The sequence below is a fragment of the Somniosus microcephalus genome, chromosome 11 (genome assembly GCF_052327205.1).
Source record: "Somniosus microcephalus isolate GS21.2 chromosome 11, FLI_Smic_1.0, whole genome shotgun sequence".
NCBI lineage: Eukaryota > Metazoa > Chordata > Chondrichthyes > Squaliformes > Somniosidae > Somniosus > Somniosus microcephalus.
The window spans coordinates 114407225-114432648 of NC_140997.1; the positions used below are offsets into that span (position 1 = coordinate 114407225).

Consider the following 25424-nt stretch of genomic DNA (forward strand, 5'->3'; position numbering starts at 1 on the left):
ATAGTGTATCCAGTTCTAATACTCCATTCCATGCTATATCCAGTTCTAATACTCCATTCCATGGTGTATCCAGTTCTAATACTCCATTCCATGGTGTGCCCAGTTCTAATACTCCATTCCATGGTGTACCCAGTTCTAATACTCCATTCCATGGTCTACCCAGTTCTAGTGCTCCATTCCATGGTGTGTCCAGTGCTAATACTCCATTCCATGGTGTACCCAGTTTTAATACTCCATTCCATGATGTATCCAGTTCTGATACTCCATTCCATGGTGTACCCAGTTCTAATACTCCGTTCGATGGTGTGCTCAGTTCTAATACTGCATTCCATTGTGTACCCAGTTCTAATACTCCATTCCATGATGTATCCAGTTCTAATACTCCATTCCATAGTGTACCCAGTTCTAATACTCCATTCCATGATATACCCCGTTCTAATACTCCATTCCATGGTGTATCCTATTCTAATACTCCATTCCATGGTGTACCCTGTTCTAATACCCCATTCCATGGTGTATCCACTTCTAATACTTCATTCCATGGAGTGCCCAGTTCTAATACTCCATTCCATGGTCTATCCTGTTCTAATACTCCATTCCATGGAGTATCCAGTTCTGATACTACAATCCATGGTGTATCCAGTTCAAATGCTCCATTCCAAGGTGTATCCCGTTCAAAAACTCCATTCCATGGTGCACCCAGTTCTAATACCCCGTTCCATGGTCTACACAGTTGTAGTAATCCATTCCCTGGGGTATCTAGTTCTAATACTCCATTCCATTGTTTACCCAGTTCTAATACTTAATTCCCTGGTGTATCCAGTTCTAATACTAAATTCTATGGTCTACCCAGTTCTAATACTCCATTCCATGGTCTACCAAGTTCTAATACTCTATTCCATGGTGTATCCACTTCGAATACTGCTTTACATGGTCTAGCCAGTTCTAATACTCCATTCCATGGTCCACCCAGTTCTAATACTCCATTCCATGGTGTACCCAGTTCTAATACTCCATTCCATGGTCTACCCAGTTCTAGTGCTCCATTCCATGGTGTGTCCAGTGCTAATACTCCATTCCATGGTGTACGCAGTTCTAATACTCCATTTCATGGTGTACCCAGTTCTAATAATCCGTTCCATGGTGTACTTAGATCTAATACTTCATTCCATGGTGTACCCAATTCTAATACTTCATTCCATTGTGTGTCCTGTGCTAATACTCCATTCCATTATGTACCCAGTTCTAATTCTCCATTCCATGATCTATCCAGTTCTGATACTCCATTCCATGGTGTACCCAGTTCTAATACTCCATTCCATGGTGTACCCTGTTCTAATACCCCATTCCATGGTGTATCCACTTCTAATACTCCATTGCATGGAGTGCCCAGTTCTAATACTCCATTCCATGGTCTATCCTGTTCTAATACTCCATTCCATCGTGTATCCACTTCTAATACTCCATTGCATGGAGTGCCCAGTTCTAATGCTCCATTCCATGGCGCACCCAGTTCTAATGCTCTGTTCCCTGGGGTCTCCCGTTCTAATACTCCATTCCATGGTGTATCCAGTTCTAATACTCCATTCAATGGTATACCCCGTTCTAATACTTCATTCCATGGTGTACCCAGTTCTAATACTCCATTCCATGGTGTATCCAGTTCTACATCTCCATTCCATGGTGTATCCAGTTCTAATACTCCATTCCATGGTGTACCCAGTTCTAATACTCCATTCCATGGTGTACCCCGTTCTAATACTTCATTCCATGGTGTGTCCAGTGCTAATACTCCATTCCGTGGTGTACCCAGTTCTAATACTCCATTCCATGGTGTATCCAGTTCTACATCTCCATTCCATGGTGTATCCAGTTCTAATACTCCGTTCCATGCTGTATCCAGTTCTGATACTCCATTCCATGATGTATCCAGTTCTGCTACTCCATTCTATGGTGTATCCAGTTCTATTACTCCATTCCATGGTGTACCCAATTCTAATACTCCATTCCATGGTGTACCCAGTTCTAATAATCCATTCCATGGTGCACCCAGCTCTAATACTCCGTTCCATGGTTTACCCAGTTCAAATACTCCATTCCGTGGTGTAACCAGTTCTAATGCTCCATTCCCAGGGGTATCTAGTTCTAATACTCCATTCCATGGTGTATCCTGTTCTAATACTCCATTCCATGGTGTATCCAGTCCTAATACTCCATCCCATGGTCTACCCAATTGTAGTACTCCATTCCATGCTCTCTCCAGTGCTAATACTCCATTCCATGGTCTACCCAGTTATAGCACTACATTCCATTGTGTATCCAGTTCAAATACTCCATTCCATGGTGTACGCAGTTCTAATACTCCATTCCATGGTGTACCCTGTTGTAGTACTCCATTCCATGGTGTATCCAGTGCTAATACCCCATTCCATGGTGTATCCAGAGTTAATACTCCATTCCATGATGTACCCAGTTCTAATATTCCATTGCATGGTGTATCCAGTTCTAATACTCGATTCCATGCTGTATCCCGTTCTAATACTCCACTCCATGGTTTACCCAGTTGTAGTACTCCATTCCATGGTGTACCCTGTTGTAGTACTCCATTCCATGGTGTACCCTGTTGTAGTACTCCATTCCATGGTGTACCCTGTTGTAGTACTCCATTCCATGGTGTATCCAGTGCTAATACCCCATTCCATGGTTTATCCAGTGCTAATACTCCATTCCATGGTGTACCCAATTCTAATACTCCATTCCATGGTGTACCCAGTTCTAATGCTCTGTTCCCTGGGGTATCCAGTTCTAATACTCCATTCCGTTGTGTATCCTGTACTAATACTCCATTCCATGATGTATCCAGTTCTGATACTCCATTCCATAGTGTGCCCAGTTCTAATACTCCATTGCATGGTCTACACAGTTGTATTACTACATTCCATTGTGTATGCAGTGCTAATACTCCATTCCATGTGGTATCCAGTTCTAATACTCCATTCTATGGTGTATCCAGTTCAAATACTCCATTCCATGGTGTAGCCAGTTCCAATACTCCATTCCATGGTTTATCTAGTTCTAATACTCCATTCCATGGTTTATCCAGTTCTAATACTCCATTCTATGGTGTACCCCGTTCTAATACTTCATTCCATGGTGTGTCCAGTGCTAATACTCCATTCCATGAAGTATCCAGTTCTAATACTCCATTCCATGGTGTACCCAGTTCTAATACTCCATTCCATTATGTACCCTGTTCTAATACCCCATTCCATGGTGTATCCATTTCTAATACTCCATTCCCTGGTTTTTCCAGTTCTAATACTCCATTCTATGGCCTACCCAGTTCTGATACTCCATTCTATGGTCTACCCAGTTCTAATACTCCATTTCATGGTGTATCCACTTCGAATACTGCTTTCCATGGTCTACCCAGTTCTAATACTCCATTCCATGGTCTACCCAGTTTTAAGTCTCCATTCCATGGTGTATCCAGTTCAAATGCTCCATTCCATGGTCTACCCAGTTCTAATACTCCATTCCATGGTGTACCCAGTTCCAATACTCCATTCCATGGGGTACCCAGTTCTAATACTCCACTCCATGGTCTACCCAGTTCTAATACACTATTCCGTGATGTACCCAGTTCTAATACTCCATTCCCTGGTGTATACAGTTCTAATACTCCATTCCATGGTGTACCCAGTTCTAATACTCCATTCCATGGACTACCCTGTTCTAATACTCCATTCTCTGGTGTATCCAGTTCTAATACACCATTCCATGGTGCATTCAGTTCTAATACGCCATTCCATGGTGTATCCAGTTCTAATGCTCCATTCCCTGGGGTATCCAGTTGTAGTACTCTATTCCATGGTGTATCCAGTGCTAATACCCCATTTCATGGTTTATCCAGTGCTAATACGCCATTCCATGCTGTATCCAGTTCTAATACTCCATTCCATGATGTATGCAGTTCTGATACTCCATTCTATGATGTACCCAGTTCTAATATTCCATTGCATGGTGTATCCAGTTTTAATACGCAATTCCATGATGTATCCAGTTCTAATACCCTCTTCCATGGTCTACTCAGTTCTAATACTCCATTCCCTGGTGTATCCAGTTCTAATACTCCATTCCATGTTCTATCCAGTTCTAATATTCCATTCCATGATGTATCCATGGTCTACCCAGTTGTAGTACTCCATTCCATGGTGTATCCAGTGCTAATACTCCATTCCATGGTGTACACAGTTCTAATACTCCATTCCATAATGTATCCAGTTTTAATACTTCATTCACTGGTCTACCCAGTTGTAATACTCCATTCCATGGTGTACCTAGTTCTAACACTCCATTCCATGGTGTACCCTGTTCTAATACACCATTCCATAATGTATCCAGTTTGAATACTCCATTCCATGGTGTGCCCAGTTTTAATGCTCCATTCCCTGGGATATCCAGTTCTAATACTCCATTCCGTGGTGTATCCAGTTCTAATAGTCCATTCCATTCCATGGTGTATCCAGTTCTGATACTCCATTCCATAAAAGGTAAGCCCGAGCGCTGGTAGGCCTCAGTGCGGCGGCGGGAGGAGTCCGAGTGGCAGCGACCTATAAAAGGTAAGCCCGAGCACGGGTAGGCCTCAGTGCGGCGGCGGGAGGAGTCCGAGCGGCAGCGACCTATAAAAGATAAGCCCGAGCGCGGGTAAGCCTCAGTGCGGCGGCGGGAGGAGTCCGAGTGGCAGCGACCTATAAAAGGTAAGCCCGAGCACGAGTAGGCCTCAATGCGGCGGCGGGAGGAGTCCGAGCGGCAGCGACCTATAAAAGATAAGCCCGAGCGCGGGTAAGCCTCAGTGCGGCGGCGGGAGGAGTCCGAGTGGCAGCGACCTATAAAAGGTAAGCCCGAGCACGGGTAGGCCTCAGTGCGGCGGCGGGAGGAGTCCGAGCGGCAGCGACCTATAAAAGATAAGCCCGAGCGCGGGTAAGCCTCAGTGCGGCGGCGGGAGGAGTCCGAGTGGCAGCGACCTATAAAAGGTAAGCCCGAGCACGGGTAGGCCTCAGTGCGGCGGCGGGAGGTGTCCGAGCGGCAGCGACCTATAAAAGATAAGCCCGAGCGCGGGTAGGCCTCAGTGCGGCGGCGGCGGGAATCCGAGCGGCAGCGACCTATAAAAGGTGAGCCCGAGCGTGGGTAGGCCTCAGTGCGGCAGCGGCGGGAATCCGAGCGGCAGCGACCTATAAAAGGTAAGCCCGAGCGTTGGTAGGCCTCAGTGCGGCGGCGGGAGGAGTCCGAGCGGCAGCAACCTATAAAAGATAAGCCCGAGCGCGGGTAAGCCTCAGTGCGGCGGCGGGAGGAGTCCGAGTGGCAGCGACCTATAAAAGGTAAGCCCGAGCACTGGTAGGCCTCAGTGCGGCGGCGGGAGGAGTCCAAGCGGCAGCGACCTATAAAAGGTAAGCCCGAGCGCTGGTAAGCCTCAGTGCGGCGGCGGGAGGAGTCCGAGCGGCAGCGACCTATAAAAGGTAAGCCCGAGCGCTGGTAGGCCTCAGTGCGGCGGCAGGAGGAGTCCGAGCAGCAGCGACCTATAAAAGATAAGCCCGAGCGCTGGTAAGCCTCAGTGCGGCGGCGGGAGGAGTCCGAGCGGCAGCGACCTATAAAAGGTAAGCCCGAGCGCGGGTAGGCCTCAGTGCGGCGGCAGGAGGAGTCCGAGCAGCAGCGACCTATAAAAGATAAGCCCGAGCGCAGGTAGGCCTCAGTGCGGCAGCGACCTATAAATGGTAAGCCCGAGCGCGGGTAGGCCTCAGTGCGGCAGCGGCGGGAATCCGAGCGGCAGCGACCTATAAAAGGTAAGCCCGAGCGTGGGTAAGCCTCAGTGCGGCGGCGGGAGGAGTCCGAGCAGCAGCGACCTATAAAAGGTAAGCCCGAGCGTGGGTAGGCCTCAGTGCGGTGGCGGGAGGAGTCCGAGCGGCAGCGATGTGATGAAATATATTCCATTCATCACTGCCTGTGACTGTGGTCGATTTCAGTGTCATTTCCCTTCCCCCAGTCCTCATTGTATTATGTATTGGAATGTGCTGGAATGTGCTGTGTGTAGGGCTCCGCCCATACCTGGCCCCTTTTGTAAACTGGCTCAGTCTGGCCCCAGTCTCCAGAAGGAAGACATCTCTCTCTTTTACGTGTTACTTTCTAAGTTAATAAAAGCCTTGTTTTGTTTCGCTAACATCGAGTCTCGGAACTTATTGAGGCACATCAATTTTATTAACTTATTTTTCAACACTATGGATCAACTCCTGAAACCCGAACGTTTGGATTTGGATCAACATGCTCCGGACGCATCAGCACGCTTCGGACACTGGTTTGAGTGTATGGAATTCTACCTGGACAATTCCGCAGCCATCAAAGACGCTACGGACGCTGCGAGGATGAGACTCGGAATTCTGCGGAATTGGGTAAGCCACCGGGTTTACCCCCTCATCCAAGACGCCGATACGTACCTGGCCGCCTGCGACATCTTAAAGGCGCATTACCAGCAGCCTACGAATGAGGTGTATGCTAGGCATCTACTCGCTACTCACGCACAGCGACCTGGGGAATCGGTGGAGGAGTTCCTAAGCATCCTGAAAATGCTTGGCAAAGACTGTAAGTGCCGAGATGTAAAAGCCGCAGTGTACACCGACGAGCTTGTTCACGATGCCTTTATCACAGGCCTCAGCTCCACTTACATCCGGCAAAGACTGCTGGAAAAAACGGGGTTGGACCTGAAACAGGCTGCGGACACCGCGCGGTCCCTGGATGTGGCCCAGAGAAACTCGGACGCCTACTCTTCAGCCCGCGCCGCCACGTGCGCACCGAGGGTGCCGCCATCTTGGAAGGCATCTTCCCCGCCCGGCAGCCCGACACCGGCGGGGCCCAGCTCTCCCCCAGAAGCCCTACGACAGCCGCGACGCGTCAGGGACTCAACTGCTACTTCTGCGGGCAGCCAAAGCACACCAGAAACCTGTGCCCGGCGAAAGGCACCACCTGCTTTAAGTGCAGTAAGAAGGGGCACTTCGGGAAGGTGTGCAGAGGGAACCCCGCCGGAAAACCAACCGCCGGAAAACCCGCAACCGCCGCGTGTGCGCCGTGGGAGCGGCCATCTTGGACGCCATCTTGCCCGACCTCGTGGGGTCCGCCATCTTATGAGCAGACAGCGTGGACGCCATCTTGTATCGATCAGGGCCCTACAGTGGCATCGGTCACAGTGGACCAGACCAGGCCGCACCCGCTATCCAAATCAATGGTGGACATCGAGGTAAACGGGTGCCGGGTTAAATGCTTAATTGACAGTGGAAGCACGGAGAGTTTTATCCACCCTGAACTGGCACAGCAACTCTCCCTAAAGGTGGTCCCTACTCAGGGTACCATCTCTATGGCTGATAAAACCCAGACATCGACCATTCTGGGTTACTGCACGGTACAATTGGTCGTTAACGGAACTGTATACGATAATTTTAAAGTGTTAATCATGAAGAACCTATGTGCGAGCGTGATCTTGGGCCTGGATTTCCAGTGCAACCACCAAAGCATCACGCTCAAGTACGGTGGGTCCCAGCCGCCCCTCACAGTGTGTGGTCTGGCTACCCTGAAGGTAAAGCCGCCTTCGCTATTCGCGAACCTTACCCCTAACTGCCGGCCAATAGCGACCAAAAGCAGGAGGTACAGCTGGGAGGACAGGCGGTTTATCGCGACCGAGGTAGACAGGCTCCTGAAAGAGCGCATTATTGAACGCAGCAACAGCCCGTGGCGCGCCCAAGTGGTAGTGGTAAGGGGTAGCGAGAAGAAACGGATGGTGATCGACTATAGTCAAACGATCAACAGGTACACCCAACTAGACGCCTACCCGCTACCCCGCATATCAGAAATGGTGAACCAAATCGCCCAATACCGGGTGTTCTCCACCATCGACCTCAAGTCAGCGTACCACCAGCTCCCTATCAGACCAGAGGACCGCCCGTACACCGCCTTCGAGGCGAACGGACGCCTCTACCAATTCCTCAGAGTCCCCTTTGGGGTGACGAATGGGGTCTCGGTCTTTCAGAGGGAGATGGACCGCATGGTCGATGACCACCACTTGCAGGCAACCTTCCCCTACCTCGACAATGTCACCATCTGCGGCCACAATCAGCAGGATCACGACTCGAACCTCGAGAGGTTCCTGGAAACCGCACAAAAACTCAACCTCACCTACAACGAGGACAAGTGCGTTTTCAACACCACGCGCCTCTGCATACTAGGCAGCGTGGTGGAGAATGGGGAAATCGGACCAGACCCCGACCGATTGCGCCCCCTACGGGAGCTGCCCCTGCCCAACACTCCCAAAGCCCTGAAAAGGTGCCTGGGGTTATTTTCTTATTATTCCCAATGGGTCCCCAACTACTCCGACAAAGCCCGCCCCCTCTTGAAAGCATCCTCTTTTCCGCTCTCTGCTGAGGCCCACGCCACCTTCAAAAGCATTAAGCAGGATATTGAGCAGGCCATGCTACAGGCAGTGGACGAGAACACTCCATTTCAAGTGGAAAGTGATGCGTCTGACTTCGCCTTGGCGGCCACCCGCAACCAGGCGGGGCGGCCCGTAGCTTTCTTCTCGAGGACCCTCCAAGGCCCCGAGATCAGACACTCCTCCGTGGAAAAGGAGGCCCAAGCCATCGTGGAGGCAGTGCGCCACTGGCGCCACTACCTAGCCGGCAAACGCTTCACCCTACTTACCGACCAGCGGTCGGTAGCGTTTATGTTCAACAATAAACAGAGGGGGAAGATTAAAAATGATAAGATTCTTAGGTGGCGGATCGAGCTCTCCACCTTCGAGTACGACATCATTTACCGGCCAGGGGCCCTTAACGAATCCCCTGACGCCCTCTCACGAGGGATGTGTGCCAGCGCCACCGGGGATCGGCTACAGACCCTCCACAACGACCTCTGCCACCCAGGGGTCACGCGGCTGTTCCACTTCATAAAGTCCCGTAACTTACCCTACTCGATTGAGGAAGTTCGGTCTCTGACCAGGAACTGCCGCACTTGCGCTGATTGCAAGCCTCGGTTCTACCGCCCAGATAGAGCCCACTTAATCAAAGCTACACGGCCCTTTGAGCGGCTCAGCTTAGATTTCAAGGGCCCCCTCCCGACCGTCGACCGCAATGTTTACTTCCTGAACATTGTGGACGAATACTCCCGGTTCCCATTCGCCTTCCCCTGCCCAGACATGACCAGCGCCACGGTCATTAAATGCCTCAACAGCCTGTTCTGCCTGATCGGTATGCCGAGCTACATCCATACGGATAGGGGGGCGTCCTTCATGAGTGAAGAGCTACGCCAGTACATGCTGTCCAAGGGGATCGCCACGAGCCGTACCACCCCCCGGGGTAACGGCCAGGTGGAACGAGAGAACGGGACAGTGTGGAAAGTAGTCACTCTAGCTAAGGACCAAGGGCCTCCCTATCTCCCGCTGGCAGGAAGTCCTCTCGGATGTGCTCCATTCGATACGGTCGCTATTGTGTACGGCCACTAATGCCACGCCTCATGAACGTATGTTTGTCTTTCCCCGGAAATCCACCTCAGGCGTATCCATGCCGTCATGGCTCTCCACCCCAGGTCCGGTACTCGTGCGAAGGCATGTGAGGGGCCACAAGACGGACCCTCTCGTGGAGCCAGTACACCTACTCCACGCCAACCCCCAATATGCATATGTCCGGCACGCCGACGGAAGGGAGGACACCGTGTCCATAAAAGACGTCGCCCCAGCCGGCATCGACAACAACCACGGCAATAGCAGCGACAACGATCACAGCAACTCTTACCCACCCACTACTCTTTTCAACGATCACAGCAACTCTTACCCACCCACTACTCTTTCATCACCCCCGGAAGAACATCGACCAACGGCACCCCCACCAACTACCCCTTCAACAACCCTGGCGGCACCCCCGGCAGAGACCCAGGAGGCTACCGGGGACACCCAGCCGACACCCGCGGCACCACGTCAAACCCCCAAACAGACTAAATCTATAGAAGGGGTGAATGTGATGAAATATATTCCATTCATCACTGCCTGTGACTGAGGTCGGTTTCAGTGTCATTTCCCTTCCCCCAGTCCTCATTGTATTATGTATTGGAATGTGCTGGAATGTGCTGTGTGTAGGGCTCCGCCCATACCTGGCCCCTTTTGTAAGCTGGCTCAGTCTGGCCCCAGTCTCCAGAAGGAAGACATCGCTCTCTTTTACGTGTTACTTTCTAAGTTAATAAAAGCCTTGTTTTGTTTCGCTAACATCGAGTCTCGGAACTTATTGAGGCACATCAAGCGACCTATAAAAGGTAAGCCCGAGCGCGGGTAGGCGTACCAATCTCCAATCTCAGAGGGAGAGAAGTAAAAAGTAATCGAGGTGTGACGTCACCACGAAGCAGGTAAGTGATTGGTTGGGAGTATTTCTCTCTATTTAAAAAAAACTTTAACTCTATGGTTTATAGTTTTTAAGGTCTCTGTGGTGCAGCGGGACAGTTTGTAAACCAGGGCCCTAAAATATATCATTTAAAAATAATAATAAATTTAATTAATTACATAGAATGGGAGAGCAGGTGGTGTGTTTCTACTGCAATATGTGGGAGCTGGTGGACACCATTGATGCTCATGGTGATCACATTTGCAGTAAGTGTTGGCTGCTCGAGGAACTCCGGCTCCGTGTTGATGAGCTGGAGTCCGAGCTTACATAGAAACATAGAAACATAGAAGATAGGAGCAGGAGTAGGCCATTCGGCCCTTCGAGCCTGCTCCGCCATTCAATGTGATCATGGCTGATCATCCAAACTCAGTACCCTGTCCCCGCCTTTTCCCCATTTCCCTTGATCCCTTCAGCCTCAAGAAACATATCCAACTCTTTCTTGAATATATTTAATGAACTGGCCTCCCTCGCCCTCTGTGGCAGAGAATTCCACAGGTTCACCACTCTCTGGGTGAAGAAATTCCTCCTCATTTCAGTCCTAAATGGCTTACCCCTTATCCTTAGACTATGACCCCTGGTTCTGGACTCCCCGGCCATCAGAAACATCCTTCCTGCATCTAGTCTGTCCAGACCTGACAGAATTTTATAGGTTTCGATGAGATCCCCTCTCAATCTTCTAAACTCCAGTGCGTATAAGCCCAATCGACACAATCTCTCCTCATACGTCATTCCTGCCATCCCAGGTATCAGCCTGGTGAATCTTCGCTGCACTCCCTCCATGGCAAGAACGTCCTTCCTCAGGTATGGTGACCAAAACTGCACACAATACTCAAGGTGCGGTCTCACCAAGGCCCTGTACAACTGTAGCAAGACATCCTTGTTCCTGTACTCGAACCCTCTTGCTACGAAGGCCAACATACCATTTGCCTTCTTAACCGCCTGCTGCACCTGCATGCTTACCTTCAGTGACTGGTGCACAAGGACACCCAGGTCTCTTTGCACTTCCCCTTCTCCCAATCTATTGCCATTCAAATAATAATCTGCCTTCCTGTTTTTGCCACCAAAGTGGATAACCTCACATTTATCCACATTATAGTGCATTTGCCATGTTTCTGCCCAATCACCCAACCTGTCCAAATCATACTGGAGTTTCCCGACATCCTCCTCGCAGCTTACCCTCCCGCCCAGCTTTGTGTCATCAGCAAATTTGGAGATATTACATCCAATTCCCTCATCCAGATCATTAATATATATTGTGAACAGCTGGGGTCATGGGACCGATCCTTGCGGTACCCCACTAGTCACTGCCTGCCACTCGGAAAATGACCCATTTATTCCAACTCTTTGCTTTCTGTCTGCCAACCAGTTCTCTATCCAAGTCAATACCTTGCCCCCAATCCCATGTGCCTTAATTTTGCACGCTAATCTCTTGTGTGGGACCTTATCGAAAGCCTTCTGAAAGTCCAAATGCACCACATCCACTGGTTCTCCCTTATCTATTTTACCAGTTACATCCTCAAAAAATTCCAGTAGATTAGTCAAGCATGATTTACCTTTTGTAAATCCATGTTGACTTTGTCCGATCCTGTCACTGCTTTCCAAGTGCTCTGCTATTACATCTTTTATAATAGACTCTAGCATTTTCCCCACTACCGATGTCAGGCTTACCGGTCTATAATTCCCCGCTTTTTCTCTACCACCTTTTTTGAATAGTGGGGTAACATTAGCTACCCTCCAATCCATGGGTACCGTTCCAGAGTCTATCGAGTTCTGGAAGATGATCAGTAGTGCATCTACTATCTCTAGGGCACTTCCTTAAGTACCCTGGGATGTAGACCATCAGGCCCTGGGGATTTATCGGCCTTCAGTCCCATCAATTTTCCTAACACCATTTTCCTACAAATACTGATTTCTTTCAGTTCCTCGCTTTCATCAGACCCTATGTTCCCCGGCATCTCTGGGAGGTTATTTGTGTCCTCCTTTGTGAAGACAGAACCAAAGTATGCATTTAGTTGGTCTGCCATTTCCTTGTTTCCCATTATAAATTCCCCTGATTCTGACTGCAAGGGACCTACACTTGACTTCACTAATCTTTTTCTCTTCACATATCTATAAAAGCTTTTACAGTCAGTTTTTATGTTCCCTGCTAGCTTACTCTCATATTCTATTTTCCCTTTCTTAATTAATCCCTTTGTCCTCCTTTGTTGACTCCTAAACTGCTCCCAATCCTCAGGATTATTGCTTTTTCGAGCCAATTTATATGTCCTCTCCTTGGATCTTATGCTATCCCTAATTTCCCTTGTTAGCCACGGTTGAGTCACCTTTTTTGTTTTATTTTTGCGCCAACCCTTTGAGCGCCATTCCCCACTCAATCCTGCCCAACTCGCTCCTCAGACCATCGTAGTTTCCGTTATTTAAATTGAGGACCCTTGTCTCTGAGTCAACTACTTCATTCTCCATCTTAATGAAGAATTCGATCATATTATGATCGCTCCGACCCAAGGGGCCTCATACAACAAGATTGCTAATTAATCCTTTCTCATTGCATAATACCCAGTCTAAGATGGCCTGATCTCTGGTTGGTTCCTCAACATATGGGTCCAGGAAACCATCCCGTAAACACTCCAGGAATTCCTCCTCCAGAGTATTGTTACTAATTTGGTTGGCCCAATCTATATGTAGGTTAAAGTCACCTATGATGACTGCTGTGCCCTTATTGCACGCTTCTTTAATTTCCCTTTTAATGCCATCCCCAACCTCCACCTTACTGTTTGGAGGTCTATATACCACTCCCACTAATGTTTTTTTCCCCTTAGTATTTCTCAGTTCTACCCATACAGATTCCACATCATCAGAGCTAATATCCTTCATTACAATTGTATTAATCCCTTCTTTAACCAGTAATGCTACCCCACCTCCCTTTTCCTTTTTGCCTATCTTTCCTGAATATCGAATACCCCTGGATGTTGAGTTCCCAGTCTTGGCCATCCTTGAGCCACGTTTCTGTAATCCCAACCAAATCATATTCGTTTACCTCTATTTGCACAGCCAATTCATCCACCTTATTACAAATGCTCCTCGCATTAAGACACAAAGCCTTCAGGCTTGTTTTTTTAACGCTCTTAGACCTATTAGAATTATTATTTACTGTGGCCACGTTTGATTTAAACCGTTGATTTCTGTGACTGACACTTTTGTTTTTCTCCTTCCTATCTTTTGCTTTTATCCCTGTTTTCCTTTCCTCTGTCTCCCTGCTCAGGTTCCCAACCCCCTGCCATTTTAGTTTAAACCCCCCCAAACAGTGCTAGCAAACCTCCCCGCAAGGATATTTATCCCGTTCTGGTTCAGGTGCAACCCGTCCGACTTGTACAAGTCCCACCTTTCCCAGAAGCAGGCCCAGTGATCCAGGAAACTAAAGCCCTCCCTCCTGCACCAACTCTTTAGCCACGCATTCATCTGCTCTATCCTCCTATTCCTATACTCACTAGCACGTGGCACCGGGAGTAATCCAGAGATTACAACCTTTGAGGTCCTGCTCTTTAATCTGCTACCTAGCTCCCTAAATTCTTGTTGCAGGACCTCATCCCTCTTCCTACCTATGTCATTGGTCCCAATGTGAACCACGACCTCTGCCTGTTCCCCCTCCCCCTTCAGAATGCCCTGCAGCCGTTCAGTGACATCCTTGACCCTGGCACGGGGGGGCAACAAACCATCCTGGAGTCACGTCTACGGCCACAGAACCGTCTATCTTTTCCCCTTACGATAGAACCCCCTACTACTATTGCTCTCCCACTCTTTTTCCTCCCTTCCTGAGCAGCAGCAACACCCCCGGCGCCAGGAAGTTGGCTGCTGCTGCCTTCCTCTGGTGAGTCATCCCCCTCAACAGTATCCAAATTGGTATACCTGTTTGAAAGGGGGATGGCCACAGGGGTCTCCTGCACTACCTGCCTGCTTCTACTGCTCCGCCTGGTGGTCACCCATTTCCCTCCTGCCTGTGCAGCCCTACTCTGCGGTGTGACCAACTCATCAAACGTGTAATCCACGACCCTCTCAGCATCGTGAATGCTCCACAACCCATCCATCCGCAGCTCCAGTGCCTCAATACGGCCCGCTAGTAGCTGCAGCTGGATGCATTTCCGGCACACGTGGTCATCAGGGACACTGGCAGCGTCCCTGAATTCCCACATAGAGCAAGAGGAGCATAACACGGGGCACATCAGGGAGGGGGAGAGTTACCTGGACTCTGTGTTCCAGGAAGTGGTCACACCAATTAGATTAACTAATTCAGATGTAGTCCGTGGTCAGGGACAGGAGGGTGTGACTATGAGTGAGGCAGGTACGGGGATCCAGGAGGTAGTGTTGGAGGAGCCACAGCCCTTGCTCTTGTCCAACAGGTTCGAGGCTCTTACTCCCTGTGGGGATGGGAATGGGGACTGCAGGGAGGATGAGTAACCTGGCCACAGCACCGTGGAATGGGGGGCCATTCAAGTGGGAGGAGTAAAAAGAAATGTTTAGTGGTAGGGGATAGTATCATTAGGGGGATAGATAGGGTTCTTTGCAGCCGAGAGCGAGAATCCCGAAGGCTGTGTTGCCTGCCTGGTGCCAGGGTTAAGGACATCCCCTCTGGGCTGGAGAGAAACTTGGAGTGGGAGGGGGAGGATCCAGTTGTCGTGGTCCATGTTGGTACCAATGACATAGATAGGACAAGGAAAGAAGTTCTGCTGAGGGAGTATGAGCAGCTAGGGGCCAAATTAAAAAACAGAACCACTAGGGTAATAAGGATTATTACCTGAGCCACGAGCAAATTTGGCTAGGGTAAATAAAATCAGAGAGTTAAATGCGTGGCTCAAAGACTGGTGTGGGAGAAATGGGTTTTGCTTCTTGGGACACTGGCACCAGTACTGGGACAGGAGAGAGCTGTTCCGTTGGGATGGGCTTCACTTGGCCAGTGCTGGGACTAGAATCCTGGCGAATCGAATAACTAGGGCTGTAGAGAGGGCTTTAAACTAATTAGTGGGGGGGAGGTTTCAAGAGAGCAAAAAATAAAAATGTCAACGGAGAAGGCAATAGAGCAAGGTAGCAGTGGGGGAAATAAAAACCAGAGCGTGTCAGGAAGGGACAGAATGTATGAAGATAAAGGTAAAGTAGTAAAGGGGGTAAAAGTAGGAATAAATTGCCACAAAACATATTTAAAAGTTCTTTATCTGAATGCACGCAGCATTCGTAACAAAATAGACGAGTTGACGGTACAAATAACTACACATGGGTATGATCTGGTGGCCATTACAGAAACATGGCTGCAAGGTGACCATGACTGGGAACTAAACATCCAGGGGTATTTGACAATTAGGAAGGACAGACAGAAAGGAAAGGGAGGTGGGGTGGCTATGTTAATAAAGGATGGAATCACTGCAATAGTGAGAAATGATATTGGGTCAAAGGATCAGGATAGTGAAACGGTTTGAGTGGAGACAAGGAATAATAAGGGGAAAAAGTCACTAGTGGGCGTAGTCTATAGGCCTTCTAACAGTTGCAACTCTGTTGGTCGGAGTATAAATCAGGAAATAGTTGGGGCTTGTAATAAGGGAACAGCTATAATCATGGGGGATTTTAACTTTCATATTGACTGGACAAATCAAATTGGGCAGGGCAGCCTTGAGGAAGAGTTCATAGAGTGCATTAGGGACGGGTTCCTTGAGCAGTATGTTACTGAACCAACCAGGGGGCAGGCAATCTTAGATCTGGTCCTGTGTAATGAGACAGGATTAATAAAAAATGTCCTAGTAAAGGATCCCCTTAGAATGAGTGACCGTAACATTGTTGAATTCCAAATTCAGTTGGAGGGTGAGAGAGTTGGATCTCAAACCAGCGTACTAAGCTTAAATAAAGGAGACTGTGAAGGTATGAGAGCAGAGTTGACTAAAGTGGACTGGGAAAATAGATTAAAGTGTAAGACGGTACATGAGCAGTGGTCTACATTCAAGGAGATATTTCACAACTTTCAAGAAAAATATATTCCACTGAGGAAAAAGGGGCGTATAAGAAAAGACAGCCATCCGTGGCTAAGTAAAGTAACAAAAGGATAGTATCCGCCTGAAAACAAGGGCATATAAAGTAGCCAAATCTAGTGGGAGGATAGAAGATTGGGAAGCATTTAAAAGTCAGCAAAGAATAACTAAAAGATTAATTAAGAAAGGGAAGATAGATTATGAAAGTAAACTAGCAAAATATATAAAAATAGATAGCAAGAGTTTCTACAGTTATATAAAAAGAAAAAGGGTGGCTAAAGTGAATGTTGGTCCCTTAGAGGACGAGACCGGGAAATGAGTGGTGGGGAACATGGAGATGGCAAAAATGCTGAACAAATATTTTGTATCAGTCTTTACAGTAGAGGACATTAAAAATATCCCAACACTGGACAAACGGGGGGCTATAGGGGGGGGGAAGAGCTAAACACAATTAAAATCACTAAGGAGGTGGTACTCGGTAAGATAATGGGACAAAAGGCGAATAAATCCCCTGGACCTGATGGCTTACATCCTAGGGTCTTGAGAGAAGTGGCGGTGGGGATTGCGGATGCATTAGTGGTAATTTTCCAGAACTCCCTGGATTCAGGTAAGGTCCCAGCAGATTGGAAAACTGCTAATGTAACGCCCTTATTTAAAAAGGGAAGTAGACAAAAGGCTGGAAACTATAGACCAGTTAGCCTAACATCTGTGGTTGGTAAAATGTTGGAGTCCATTATTAAGGAAGCAGTAACAGGGCATTTGGATAAGCATAATTTAATCGGACAGAGTCAGCATGGTTTTATGAAGGGGAAGTCATGTTTGACAAATTTGCTCGAATTCTTTGAGGAAGAAACAAACAGGGTAGATAAAGGGGAACCAGTGGATGTGGTGTATTTGGACTTCCAAAAGGCATTTGACAAGGTGCCACACAAAAGGTTACTGCACAAGATAAAAAATCGTGGGATTGGGGGAAATATACTGGCATGGATGGAAGATTGGCTATCTAACAGAAAACAGAGAGTTGAGATAAATGGTTCATTCTCGGGTTGGCAATCTGTGACTAGTGGTGTTCCGCAGGGGTCAGTGCTGGGACCCCAACTCTTTACAATCTATATTAACGATTTGAAGGAAGGGACCGAGTGCAACATATTCAAGTTTGCTGACGATACAAAGATGGGAGGGAAAGCAGTGAGTGAGGAGGACATAAAAAACCTGCAAAAGGACATAGACAGGCTAAGTGAGTGGGCAGAAATTTGGCAGATGGAATATAATGTTGGAAAGTGTGAGGTTATGCACTTTGGCAGAAAAAATCAAAGAGCAAGTTATTATCTAAATGGAGAGAAACTGCAAAGTGCTACAGTACAAAGGGATCTGGGGGTCCTGGTGCATGAAACACAGAAGGTTAGTATGCAGGTACAGCAGGTGATCAGGAAGGCCAATGGAATCTTGGCTTTTATTGCAAAAGGGATGGAGTACAAAAGCAGGGAAGTCTTGCTTCAGTTATACAGGGTACTGGTGAGGTCACACCTGGAATACTGCGTACAGTTTTGGTTTCCATATTTAAGAAAAGATATACTTGCTCCCGAGGCAGTTCAGAGAAGGTTCACTCGGTTGATTCCGGAGATGAGGAGGTTGACTTATGAGGAAAGGTTGAGTAGGTTGGGCCTCTACTCATTGGAATTCAGAAGAATGAGAGGCGATCTTATTGAAACATATAAGATTGTGAGGGGGCTTAATCGGGTGGATGCGGTGAGGATGTTTCCACTGATGGGTGAGACTAGAACTAGGGGGCACAATCTTAGTTTTGAAAGGGCAGCCCCTTATTCTGAGATGAGGAGAAACTTCTTCACTCAGAGGGTAGTAAATCTATGGAATTTGCTACCTCAGAGAGACATTAAATAAATTTAAAACGGAGATAGACAGTTTCCTAGCTGATAAGGGAATTAGGGGTTACAGGGAGCGGGCAGGGAAGTGGACTTGAGTCTAGGTACGGATCAGCCATGATCCTATTGAATGGCGGAGCAGGCTCGAGGGGCCGTATGGTCTACTCCTGCTCCTACTTCTTATGTTCTTATTCCATGGTGTATCCAGTTCAAATACTCCATTCCATGGTGTATCCAGTTCTAATACTCCACTCCATGGTCTACCCTGTTCTTATACACCATTCCATGGTCTACCCAGTTCTAACACTCCATTCCATGGTCTACCCAGGTCTAATACTCCATTCCCTGCTCTACCCAGGTCTAATACTCCATGCCCTGGTGTATCCAGTTCTAATACTCCATTCCATGGTCTACCCAGTTCTAATACTCCATTCCATGGTGTATCCACTTCTAATACTGCTTTCCATGGTCTACCCTGTTCTAATACTCAATTATATGGTCTACCCTGTTCTAATACTCCATTCCATGGTGTATCCAGTTCTAATACTCCATTCCATGGTCTACCCAGTTCTAATACTCCATTCCATGGTGTATCCACTTCTAATACTGCTTTCCATGGTCTACCCTGTTCTAATACTCCATTATATGGTCTACCCAGTTCTAATACTCCATTCCATGGTGTATCCAGTTCTAATACTCCATTCCATGGTCTACCCTGTTCTAATACTCCATTCCAATGTGTATCCAATTCTAATACTCCATTCCATGGTCTACTCTGTTCTAATACTCCATTCCAAGGTCTACCCAGTTCTAATCCTTCATTCCATGGTGTACGCAGTTCTAATACTCCATTTCCCAGTGTATCCAGTTCTAATACTCCATTCCATGGGTGTACCCACTTCTAATGCTCCATTCCATGGTCTATCCAGTTCTAATACTCCATTCTATGGTCTATGCAGTTCTAATACTCCATTCCATGGTGTACCCAGTTCTAATACTGCATTCCATGGTGTACCCAGTTCTAATATTCCATTCCATGGTCTATCCAGTTCTAATACTCCATTCCATGGTGTATCCAGTTCTAATACCCCATTCGATGGCCTATCTAGTTCTAATATGTCTTCCTTTCAGGGCCTCACCACTCCTTGTATAAGTAACCTTTAACAGCCCTACAATTCCAACCACCCCCCCACCCCCACCCCATAACTTTCCATTCCTCTGACTCTGGCCTCCGTTCATTTCCCCACCACCCCCCCACCCCCTGCACCCACCGCTTCACCCTACCATTTGCACTGTGCCTTCAGCTATTTATATGCTACGCTTTGGAAATCCCTCCCTAAACCCCTGGGCCTGTCCACCTCACTCTCCTCCTTTAAGACCCTCCTTAAAACCCACTTCTTTGACCAAGCTTTCAGTCACACCTTTTAATGGCCCAGAAATTAGGTTCGGGGGCTTGCCACGCGTGCAAGCCCCCGATGTGCACTCACCCGGCGCGCCGACATCTGAAGCCTGGGCCTGCTTGGAACTCCTGTCACTGGCCCGGTTCAGCTGTCGGCGTGCTGTGCTTGCCTGATCCAGCGGCGTAGTTAGTGCGATGTGCCGACTGGGATCAGGTGAGCACTGTGCAGCCAATCAGGGGAGGGGAAACTTCATTCATGAGTTTGATAGTAAGAACTGTCAAACTCATGAAAAGTACGGGCGCTCAAAAGACTAGTTTAACTTTAAATAAAATTTTAAAAAACATCCCAATAATTAAATAAACTATAAATAACTTTAAAAAACTATTTTACGCAATTAATCAAATTTTTGAAAAAAATATTTTTTTAAGAAATCGGGTCTAAAAATAAACTTACCTTACTGTAAAGTCCTTAAAAACAATAAAGCTGTGGAAAAAATGTTATAATTTTAAATAATAGACCACTTACCTTAAAGAATCAAGTCCTTACGCCTCCTTTTTATCTGTCTAAAAAGTTCAGGCCCTTACACATGGGCAAACCTGTCAAAAAGAAGGAAGTTCAACATGTGCGCGCAGAGTCCTGCGCGCACGCGTTGGACCTCTGAACCCCTTGGAGGAAATGCCGGTTTCCCGCGCATGCGCTGTGCATGCTGAAATCCGGCACTTCCAACGGGCCCACGCGTGAGTACCCCGTCCGTACTCACGCGTTGGGACCGGAATTACTGGCCCCATATCTCCTTTTCTGGCCTGGCATCCATCTTTGTCTGACTTGACCTTTGTGAAGAGCCTTGCAACATTTTTCAACATTTAAGGTGCTAGATAAATGCAAGTTGTTTTGATCTGAATTCATGTGGTTCTGATTGTTTTCCTTTTTCTTAACAGACGGACCCCAAACACTATTGTTTGTGTGATGCCAGCCCTGCATGTACCTGAGGCAGCCATTCCTATTTGTGTCCAGTTTGAGAAGAAATATTGTATCAGCAAGAATATGACCTTTAAGTATCGGGAGAACCCATCAATAGATAGTATCAGTCCAAACACCAGCTATGTCAGGTAAGAGAGAACTATGCATGAAGAGATGAGATCCATCTATGACTGCCATCTCCATATTAAAGCTTTCAGGCAGCATTGCTATATTGACATTGGCTGAACTATCTGTTCTTCGCATTGCCAGTTTCCCTAGACTTCCTTCCAGGGGCTGACCCAGTTCACCTGCGGGGGAAGGAATCGTGTCACAAAAGACAATAATAATTGTCACTACTCTGGCTCCAAAAGGCCATTTATTCCCCACATGGCTGAGTCAACATGTAATTCTGTGGGGCTAGAGAGTAGAAAATGTTACAGATTTGTTCAAGAATGGAGAGGTGGATAAATAAAGATAGAGATAGGATTGGTTCTTATAAGGGTAAGTACAGAGAGAGAGATAGTGGATATACTTTGCGATTGGAGCAATTCTCCCCCATTGTTGGGCAGCTTTAGATCCACTTCTTGTACCTGCCCTGGGAGTATTTGATGGGACAGTGTAGAGGGAGCTTTACTCTGTATCTAACCCGTGCTGTCCCTGCCCTGGGAGTGTTTGATGGGACAGTGTAGAGGGAGCTTTACTCTGTATCTAACCCGTGCTGTCCCTGCCCTGGGAGTGTTTGATGGGACAGTGCAGAGGGAGCTTTACTCTGTATCTAACCCATGCTGTACCTGCTCTGGGAGTGTCTCATGGGACAGTGTAGAGGGAGCTTCACTCTGTATCTAACCAATGCTGTACCTGCCCTGGGAGTATTTGATGGGACAGTGTAGAGGGAGCTTTACTCTGTATCTAACCAATGCTGTACCTGCCCTGGGAGTATTTGATGGGACAGTGTAGAGAGAGCTTTACTCTGTATCTAACCAATGCTGTACCTGCCCTGGGAGTATTTGATGGGACAGTGTAGAGGGAGCTTCACTCTGTATCTAACCAATGCTGTACCTGCCCTGGGAGTATTTGATGGGACAGTGTAGAGGGAGCTTTACTCTGTATCTAACCAATGCTGTACCTGCCCTGGGAGTATTTGATGGGACAGTGTAGAGAGAGCTTTACTCTGTATCTAACCCATGCTGTACCTGCTCTGGGAGTGTCTCATGGGGACAGTGTAGAGGGAGCTTTACTCTGTATCTAACCAATGCTGTACCTGCCCTGGGAGTATTTGATGGGACAGTGTAGAGGGAGCTTTACTCTGTATCTAACCAATGCTGTACCTGCCCTGGGAGTGTTTGATGGGACAGTGTAGAGGGAGCTTTACTCTGTATCTAACCAATGCTGTACCTGCCCTGGGAGTGTTTGATGGGACAGTGTAGAGGGAGCTTTACTCTGTATCTAACCAATGCTGTACCTGCCCTGGGGGTGTTTGATGGGACAGTGTAGAGGGAGCTTTACTCTGTATCTAACCCGTGCTGTACCTGCCCTGGGAGTATTTGATGGGACAGTGTAGAGGGAGCTTTACTCTGTATCTAACCCGTGCTGTACCTGCCCTGGGAGTGTTTGATGGGACAGTGTAGAGGGAGCTTCACTCTGTATCTAACCCGTGCTGTCCCTGCCCTGGGAGTGTTTGATGGGACAGTGTAGAGAGAGCTTTACTCTGTATCTAACCCGTGCTGTACCTGCCCTGGGAGTATTTGATGGGACAGTGTAGAGAGAGCTTTACTCTGTATCTAACCCGTGCTGTCCCTGCCCTGGGAGTGTTTGATGGGACAGTGTAGAGGGAGCTTTACTCTGTATCTAACCCGTGCTGTACCTGCCCTGGGAGTGTTTGATGGGACAGTGCAGAGGGAGCTTTACTCTGTATCTAACCCGTGCTGTACCTGCCCTGGGAGTGTTTGATGGGACAGTGTAGAGGGAGCTTTACTCTGTATCTAACCGATGCTGTACCTGCCCTGGGAGTGTTTGATGGGACAGTGTAGAGGGAGCTTTACTCTGTATCTAACCCGTGCTGTACCTGCCCTGGGAGTGTTTGATGGGACAGTGCAGAGGGAGCTTTACTCTGTATCTAACCCGTGCTGTACCTGCTCTGGGAGTGTTTGATGGGACAGTGTAGAGGGAGCTTTACTCTGTATCTAACCCATGCTGTACCTGCCCTGGGAGTGTCTCATGGGGACAGTGTAGAGGGAGCTTCACTCTGTATCTAACCCATGCTGTACCTGCCCTGGGAGTGTTTGATGTGTCAGTGTGGAGGGAGCTTTACTCTCTGTCTATACCTGATACTGCAGCAAAATATAGAAACTATCTCCCAAGGTGACAACCTTGGCTCAGTAGTGGACTGTGACCCCGTTGTAACCTGATGTCAGACTGTGACCCTGTTGTAACCTAGTGTCAGACTGTGACCCTGTTGTAACCCGGTGTCAGACTGTGACCCTGTTGTAACCTGTTGCTTTCTCTACAGTGGTGGACGACGGATTGCTGTGAAAGGCCAGAGATTCAGTTTAGCTCAGAGTGTACTCATGGTGGTTGATCATATTGGAAAGGCTCAATCGGTGAGTTTCTAACCCTGTCTGGGATTGATCAGCTGTAGGGAAATGCCATCGAACCTTGTTTTACACGGGCAGTCAGTGTTTAATGAGCGAGTTTTTGAGTTGAATATAATTAATGTGCACTTAATGGGAATCGTGTGTTTTTAATGGGACAAGCGTGCGCTTTAATAGGAAGATTGTGTGTGTTTTAACAAGGTAAGTGTTTGCCTTAACAGAACAAATGTGTGTTTTAATGGAATGAGTGAATGTATAGAAAGAACTTGCACTTACAATAGTGCCTTTCACAACCTCAGGACATCCCAAAGCTCTTTACTGCCAATGAAATAGTTTTGAAGTGGAGTCACTGTTGTAATGTAGTAAACGTGACAACCAATTTACGTACAGCAAGATCCCACAAATAGCAATGTGATAATGACCAGATCACCTGTTTTAGTGATGTTGTTTGAGGGATAAATATTGTCCAGGACACCTGTGTGTTTTAATGGGATGAGTGAGAGTGTTGGCATGACTAGTGTGAGTTTTAACAGGACGAGAGTTTTAATGGGATGAATGTTCCTTTTAATGGTACTAGTGTAGGAATGGCTAGATTCCTAACTAAAGGGCTGAGGTCAAGTCAGTCTATGAAACAAACGATGTTTAATACTAATCAACAGAGTTTAAAACGAAAACACAGGAGAACTACATTACAGGTCTGTACTCTTTGCTGGCTCCACGAGGACTGGCTAGGGCGGCTCCCCAGCCTGACGTCATCATGTCATCACGTTTTCCCGCCGCTGGAGGATCACGTGATCAACGTGATGACGTCATCACGTTTGCTCTCATTCTTAAAGGAACCGTGCTATGTACATGCAATGATATGAACAAAGATGCAGATTCATTCTGTAGCTAATAATTTGTTAAAGATAATTATGTACATTAGATCAGAGTCCCCTTGGTGGCTCCGCCACATGCGCCCCCCCAGAATTGTCTTTAACAGTAAAAGTCAATCGACTAGGAGGTCTGACAAGCCTGTCAGAGCGACTCCTGTATTCTTGGAGTGGACGTTGTCGAACAGCGGGTGGGCTGGCGGATGGAAGCCTTCGGTCTGGCGTGGATGCAGTGGGAGGTCGACCACGTCATGGTGGCTGCACAGTCTCTACTGGCCGGTCGATGTCCGGGTGTGCCGGTTTGAGATGGTCAATGGATATGTGGTCGGGTTTACCACCGATGTCTACAGAGAAACTCTTGTCACCTGTCTCCAGTACGCGAAAAGGGCCTGTGTAAGGGGCCTTGAGCGGATCCCTATGGGCATCATGACGAATGAATACAAATTCAGCATTCTTTAGCTCCGCTGGTACGTGTGAAGATGGAAGGCTGTGATGCAAAGTTGGGATAGGCGCAAAAGCCCTGGCTGTTTCCCGGTGGCTGCTGAGTTGTTCGGCTGCGGACCACGGCTCAGTTGGAAGTGGCAGGAAATCTCCCGGTACGTGGAGTGGCTGGCCGTACACTAGCTCCGCGGCGGACGATTGCAGGTCCTCTTTGGGTGCCGTGCGGAGACCCAACATGACCCACGAAAGCTTATCCACCCATCCGGCGCCTTGGAGGCTGGCCCTCAGCGATGCCTTTAACGATCTGTGGAAACGTTCGCACAAACCGTTTGCTTGCGGGTGATAGGCCGTGGTGCGGTGAAGCTTGGTGCCGAGACCCTGGGCCACAGCGTTCCAGAGCTCGGAAGAGAACTGTGGACCGCGGTCTGAAGAAATGTCCGCCGGAACGCCGAAACGTGCGACCCACAAGGAGAGGAATGCTCTGGCGACATCAGTGGATGTGGTAGACGCCAGAGGAACTGCCTCTGGCCATCTAGTCGTACGATCGACCATGGTGAGGATGTGTGTGAACCCCTGCGACGGTAGAAGCGGCCCAACGAGGTCCACGTTGACATGGTCGAATTGACGTTCTGGTACTGCGAACTTGACCAATGGGGCCTTAACGTGACGTTGCACCTTAGACGTTTGACAGACGACGCAGGTGTTAGCCCAGTCGCGGATATCCTTACGCATTCCTCTCCAGACGAACTTAGCCGACATTAATTTTTGAGATGCCTTCACGCCAGGATGCGAAAGCCCAT

General features: G+C 48.1%; 1 protein-coding gene across 1 annotated transcript in view; it reads left to right on the forward strand.

The window, feature by feature from the left end:
- plxnd1 (plexin D1) overlaps positions 1-25424 on the forward strand; it is a 447766-nt gene that overhangs the window by 318809 nt on the left and 103533 nt on the right. The window contains exons 14-15 of the mRNA XM_086001196.1: positions 20699-20869; positions 23230-23320. Of these exons, the coding sequence (XP_085857322.1) occupies positions 20699-20869; positions 23230-23320 (262 nt within the window). The remainder of the gene's footprint in view (positions 1-20698; positions 20870-23229; positions 23321-25424) is intronic.